The sequence below is a fragment of the Chrysochloris asiatica genome, unplaced genomic scaffold (genome assembly GCF_000296735.1).
Source record: "Chrysochloris asiatica unplaced genomic scaffold, ChrAsi1.0 scaffold00105, whole genome shotgun sequence".
In the NCBI taxonomy this organism is placed as follows: Eukaryota; Metazoa; Chordata; class Mammalia; order Afrosoricida; family Chrysochloridae; genus Chrysochloris; species Chrysochloris asiatica.
In genome coordinates this window covers 1786495-1793122 of record NW_006408623.1, presented here as the reverse complement: position 1 = coordinate 1793122, position 6628 = coordinate 1786495, and the positions used below count along the sequence as shown (strand labels likewise).

General features: G+C 46.7%; 1 protein-coding gene across 1 annotated transcript in view; it reads left to right on the top strand.

Moving 5' to 3' along the window:
- Positions 1-6628, top strand: part of OAT (ornithine aminotransferase) — a 50174-nt gene that overhangs the window by 19225 nt on the left and 24321 nt on the right. Inside the window, exons 2-3 of the mRNA XM_006867465.1 lie at positions 816-891; positions 995-1592. Coding sequence (XP_006867527.1) covers positions 816-891; positions 995-1592 — 674 coding nt within the window. The remainder of the gene's footprint in view (positions 1-815; positions 892-994; positions 1593-6628) is intronic.

The window sequence follows — 6628 nt, the reverse complement described above, 5'->3', positions numbered from 1 at the left end:
TTTTTGGTTGTTATTGTTTGTTTCTTTAAATTTTTTTTGTAAATTGTGAATTGGGTGAAGGTTTACAGAGCAGACTATTAGCGTTCCATTCAACGATTCACACACATTGTGTTTCACCTCATTAATTGCAATCTCCTCAATGTGACATCACATCCCATTTTCTCTCAGTGTACCTAGCTCCAATCGGTTTCCTGACCCTTCTGAACTTCCTCTTGGGGTAAATGCTGTCCTTTTGATCTCAAATGTTGATTATTCTAGAACATACCTCACTAGTGGCTAGTGTTATTGTTACCCTGTCTATTGTTTGGCTGAAAATTGAGTCACAGGGGTGAGTTCAATCCCAGACCTTAAACGTGACTAAGGGTCAGAGTCTCCGGGGTTACCCCAGTCTCTATCCCACCAGTAAGACTGGTCCTTTTTAAGATTTGAGTTTTGTTTCACATTTCCCTCCCACTCTCACAGCAATTGGTAGAGGCAACCAGGCACCATCGAGTTCGGGTCTCAGGGTCGTGGACGCTGATGTTTATAGTCCACTGGGCTCATTGCTTCCAGCGTGTTCCATTCCATTAGTCTTTCCTCCGGATCGAGAGGGACCAATAGTTGCACCTTAGATGGCCAATCACGAGCTTTAAGTCCTTAGTGGCTATTCACTAAGGATGTTCACAGGGTTTTCAAAAAGCCTGTTACTTCCCAGAAGCACATCTCCAGACTTTTCTTTAAACCATCTCTGGGGGGCTTTGAATCACCAACCTTTCAGCTAGTAGTAGAGTGTTTACCGCTTGACACCACCCAGGGTCTCCTGATTCTGACATTAGGTTTTGTAACGGGCTTGGGGAACTGCATTCCGTATATCTTGCCTTCCAGTAAACGTCTAACGCCAGGCGGGAAGAGGTATGGATGGACACCTCAGATTCCAGCAGCCGAGTCTGGAGCCGAACGGGGGGTTGCTTCCGAGTGCAGCCAGCCCCTCTACCTCCGTCTCTTTTGGTCAAAGGCAGCGCGGCCCACGCGGTGCCAGCGCGGCTCGAACCCGCAGACGCAGACCTGTTCCTAGGCGCGTCGGCGTGGCAGAGGCGGAGCCCACCGCGAAGGGTACCCAGCCCTCTTGCGTCAGCCAATGGACGGCCAGGGCATCCCAGGGGCGGAGCGGAAGCCGCTTCTTAAGGGCTCGTGACGTGGCCACGCAGCTGTTGCGTGGACTCCCGGTGTCGGTATTGCTTCTTGCACACTTTCAGGTATCCGCGCTCTGGGGGCTCGGGCCGGCGCGTGCGGCCTGCAGCGGGGTGGCCTCCGCGGGACTCGCGCCGGGGACGCGCGGGGCCTGGCGGCCAGACTCGGCCTCCGCGGCCCGGCTTCACGCTGGCGCCAGGGGCGCGGGGCCTGGACCTCAGGGGCGAGCCTGGGCAGGCGCGGGCACCCAGCCCAGTATCCAGGCCCGGAGCGGGCACCGTGCCCCGGGGCCCGGGCACGAGAAAGGGAGACTGGATGCGGCGCCCCGCGTGCTAGGCCCCGGGGACGGGCCTCTCCTGGGTGGCTCAGGGCGCAGCGGACCCAGCGCTTCCCGAGTTCCCGGGCGCCGCTCCATCAACGGCGTTTGCCTTTGTTTTGGGGCGTGGGGCGCTGCCCTACACCTTCCCTATTCCTCTTTACCCCACCTATTTCTTTCTGTCCCTCCCCCCAGCCTTTTTCCAAGTAAAACACTTTATTTGGAAAAATAAATACAAATTCAATGAAAAAATATTTGTTAAAAATGCAGTTTATTTGGAAACTGTTTGGAAAAATAAATACAATGTGTAAAAAAGAATTAGGGAAGTAAAGCTTCATTTGCCTTAACATATGGTGTCTACTCTTGGGAGGGGGCACTTTCTCGGGAAGGCTTGCTCCTGGGAGTTTCTTTGTATTGTTCCATCTGCTGGAATTTAGGGACCCTCCTCTTGCCTCTGGTTTTGTTTATATTTTACCTTCTTGGGGTTCAGCTCTTGACGTTCAGATGCACCTCTGATAATAGGGATAAGTTGAATAGGAAGAAAGGAAGTGGAGTCTCGGAACCCGGAGGAAGTTTAAGAAACAACTCATCTTCAGACTCTCCCTTCTGAATCTCTCCTTCAGGAGTGTAAGTGGGCAGGGTTTGGGACCTGATTTCAGCAAAATCTCCATAGTAAGTTTCTGTTAGTGCCATCGAGTCAGGTCTGACTCATAGTGACCCTGTGTAGGGTTTCCAAGGAGCGGCCAGTTTGAACTGCGAACCTTGTGGTCCAGTGCTTATCCTACAGCGCCACGCCAGGACTCCCAACAATCCATTTTTGTTGTTGTTAAGTGCCATTGAGTCGATTCTGACCCATAGCGACCCTGTATAGGGTTTCCAAGGAGTGACTGGTGAGCTTGAACCGCCGACCTGGCCATTCAGGTCATTCAGATGGCTTTGCAGTCTGGTGCATCAGCCCACCAACAATCCATAGGAAGTAGTAAATTTTAAATAGTGAATCTCTTAAAGGCAGTCTTGTAAGTAAGTACCAAAGAGACTGCCTTGTAAGTATCTCCCATACAACAATGAACAAACTCACTGCTGTCCCTCCTAGTGACCCTATAGGACAAGAGGGCTTCCAAGGCTGTAATGTTTGCTATGAGATGGCCTTTAACAACAACGTTTATGAAAGCAGACCAGCTCATCTTTGTCCTGCAGAATGTGACTGGTGAATTTGAACTGTGGACTTTCTATGAGTAGCTGAGCTCTTACCGCTCTGTACCATAGTCCACCGTTAGTTATTTGTGTGCATATTTTAAGCCTTTGACTGAGTCCTTGAGGAAGTCTTGGTGTGGCACTACAGAATAATGCTCTGGACTGCAGTGCTCCTTAGAAACCCTATACAGGGTCGCTATGGGTTGGAACTGACTTGAAGGCACTGAACAACAACCGAGTTCTTGAGGATGAGTCAAATCTCATGCATTTCAAACCAGGACTTCCATCTAACTAGTTCATACTGGTTCAACCCCCTGGTGATAATTTGCGTTTTCAACCTAGATTATACCAAATCAGAGTCTACAGTTTAACAAGATGCCCAGGTGGATTCAAATAGATCCTCTGGAAATTCTTATGAATACATAAGATCTTGTGGAAAGACTTAAAAAAAAAAAAAAAAAAAAGTTTAAAAAGGGACCATGTTAAAATGTAGACTAAGTCAGTATTTAAAAAGTAAGTTTAAAAGGAATCTTGTTAAAATGTAGATTCTGATTCAGTGTATCTGGGTCTTGGTTAAGTAGGTTTTGACGAGAGTTCCACCCAGATTTGGGGTGGAAAGGCAAACTCTCAACAGGGGTCAGACCAGGGTGAACCCAGTTTTAAAACAGTGATGAATGGACAGAAGGCTGGAGGTGTGTAGAGGGTGTGGTCACATCGAACCAATCCTGTTTTGGTTGTAAGGTTGGGGGTGCTTGCCAATGACGCACTTGAGTTGAATTTTAGCTCAAATTCTGATTACGTAAAAAACAAAAAAAAAACAAACCAACTTGTTGACCGAACTTTTCTTTTTCAAAAAAAGACCTGCTTTTGTGAATGGTTAATGTGAATATTTGACAAGTATAGTAAAACCTGAACTGCTAACCACAAGGTTGATGGTTCAAACTAAGCAGCTGCTCCTTCGAAACTATGCAGGGTCGCTCTGGGTCAGAACTGACTGGACAGCACTTCACAACAGCAGCATTGTTGTTAACGAAGTTTGTTGTTGTTAAGGGTCCTCTAGTCAGTTCCAACCCATAGTAACCCTGTATAGGGGTTTCTGAGGAGCCGCTGGTGAGTTTGAACCGCCGACCTTGTGGTTCACATCCACTTAGCAGTCCAGTGCGTTTTTGAAGACTGCTGATTAGTTTTCAGAGTTGTTGTTAAGTGCCGTCGAGTCGGTTCCAACCCATAGCACCCTGTATAGGGTTTTCGAGGAGCAGTTTGGTGAGCTTGAACCACCGACCTTGCTTTTAAGGAAATCATATTTAATATTGTAGGCATTAGTTTAGAAATTCTGTTATGAGGATGTTCCAATATAGAAAGACTAAGTTGGCTAGAGAGGACGAGAGTCATAGTCACCTGAAAAGGACAGTAACGCAATTCTGTGGATTACAAACATTGATCGACGTTTGCTTGTAGCATTTTGCTCTGTTGAGGAAAGGCAGCATCTGGTACATGTTGTCTCCTCATGAAGGCCATTACATCTCATGACGATTGGTTATTCCCTGATGACATCGAGACCTCTTGGTGTTAAGCTCTGCCTGGTCAGGTGAAAGTGATGTCATCATTTCTCGTGATGACCATACTCAATCCTTTAGGGGGTCCCAAACCCACTCAGAGTGACCCTGTAAAGGGTTTCCAAGGCTGTCTGTTCCCTGAAAGATTTACAGCCTCATATTTCTCCCTCAGAGCAGCCACTGGGTTTGAAATCCTGACCTTGTGTTTGTCAGTTTAGTGCTTATCTTCCAGTGCTACCAGGGCGCCTTAGTGCATCTATTTAGGAATGGCAAGCAAGGAATCTGACAAAGAATGCGTCCAAATGCTGAGACCTGGGCTAGGTTCTGGGGATGCAGAGGGACCTTTAAGACATAATTTTTGTCCTTGTAAGGAGCTCTGGTAGCATAGTGGTTGCGGATCGGCCTGTGAACCTTAAGTTCAGCAGTTTGAAATTACCAACTGCTCCGCAGGAGAGAGATGAGGCTTTTTGCTCCAGTAAAGATTTACAGCCTTGGAAACCCTGTACAGGGTCCCTATGAGTCAGAATTGACTCGACAGCACATAACAACAACAAGGAGCTTATAGTCCTGGGGGTGCAGGCCTGTAGTAAGCAAGTGAGTGTCCACTTAACAACAAACCACACTGCTCTTGGAAAGGAGTCCTGGTTGGGCTGGAGGATAAGCACTGGACTGCTAACCACAAGGTTGGCAGTTGAAACTCACTAGCTGTTCCGAGTGGGAGAGATGATGAGGCTGCTCCCATGGATAGGTACAGCCTTGGAAACCCTTTGGGAAAGTTCTACTCTGCCCTCCCGGGTCACTGTGAGTCACCATCCACTGGAGGGCAGTAGGATGGCTGGGTTTGGGTTTTTGAAACTCTTGAGCCTGTGGACATGCATTCCACTATCTTGTTTTTCAAGTCTTTCTGGAAATGGGAAAAAAATGCCATTGTATTGCTTCTAACTCATAGGACAGAGTCAGGCTGCGTACCCAATGTGGTTTCCAAGGCTGTAAATCTGTAAGGAAGCAGACTGCCATGGCTTTGTCCCTCAGAGCAGCTGGTGGGTTTGAACTGCTGACCTTTGAAGTACTTGACCACTGTGTCTTCAGGGCTCCTTGCTGTTTTTAAAGTCCCTCTTAATTCTGCTGTAATAATAACTTGGAAAAAAAATGTGTTAATAGAAGTCTGTACGCCACATGCAAGACCTGTTGTTAGGTGCTGTTGGGTCGGTTGCAACTCATAATGACCCTGTATAGGGTTTCCGAGGACCAGCTGGTGAGCTTGAACCGCCGACCTTGCAGTTCAAACAGCTTTGCAGTTTGACGCATTAACCTACAGCGCCACACCAGGACTCCTTAAAATAGTGGAAAAACTTTAGTCGTCAGTACTGACAGTGCTTTATCTTGTCAGTAGATTATAGTTATTATTTAATACAACTGCCAGAACTCAGCAATAAGTGGACTTGAATAAGTGGACTGAATAAGCGGAGCCAATAATTTCCTAGCACTGAATGAGAATGTGGACTTGACATGCAGTCATCTCAAAGATTTCTTTCACTTGCAACCTTGATTTAACCCTCACATTAACTTAAAAGATGCCATTTAGAGGACTTTTCGTATTTTTATTGATTTATTTTTCCCTCACTACCCAGTGAAGGTGAGTGAAATCACAGGGCTCTAGAGACCTGGCTAGGAAAATCATCGGAGAGGGTAATTTGTCTTGGAGGTTATGACTGCAGGCCCTGGAAACAGGTGAGCATTTGGATTTTATTCTCTTAATCACCTCTTTACTCTGTAGGAGGAATGGCTTCTGTCTGTGAACTGTCATTCAGTTTCTCTGAGTTTATTAAGTTCTTTCTTCTCTTTTAGCAGTGTTTCTTGACTATGTTTCTGTTCTTTGTCTAAACCTGACAACCCAGGCAGACACCCAGTGCCATTCTTAGAGCTTTTTTTTTTCTGATTGCCTGTCATTTGTGGTCATTGTAGAAAATGTCGAAAGTACAGAAAAAGAGAAACCTAGCCACAAGGAACCTCTCTGAACCTTGCCCTGTGCCTTTTCTGTGGATCACCCTAGTTTGCTTTCTGCATGGTTGATCATTTCAGCCTTCTCACTTGATTTTCTTCACTTAAATCTAAATCCTAAAACAGTTCTCCATGTCATGAAGAGCTTCAGTGATCCTAAATGACTGCACATTATGATGTCTATGGTTCTGTCAACCCCTCTAGTACTGAACTCCTGGTGTGTAGCTGTAGGATCAGCGCGGAACCACAAACCACAAGGCCGGTGGTTCAGACCTACCAGCTTCTCCCTGAAAACTCATACAGGGTCATTGTTTTTCAGAATTAACTCCATGGCACTTAACAACAACAATAACTAGTACTGTTGACCCTCTTCCATGCATGACTGTTTCTC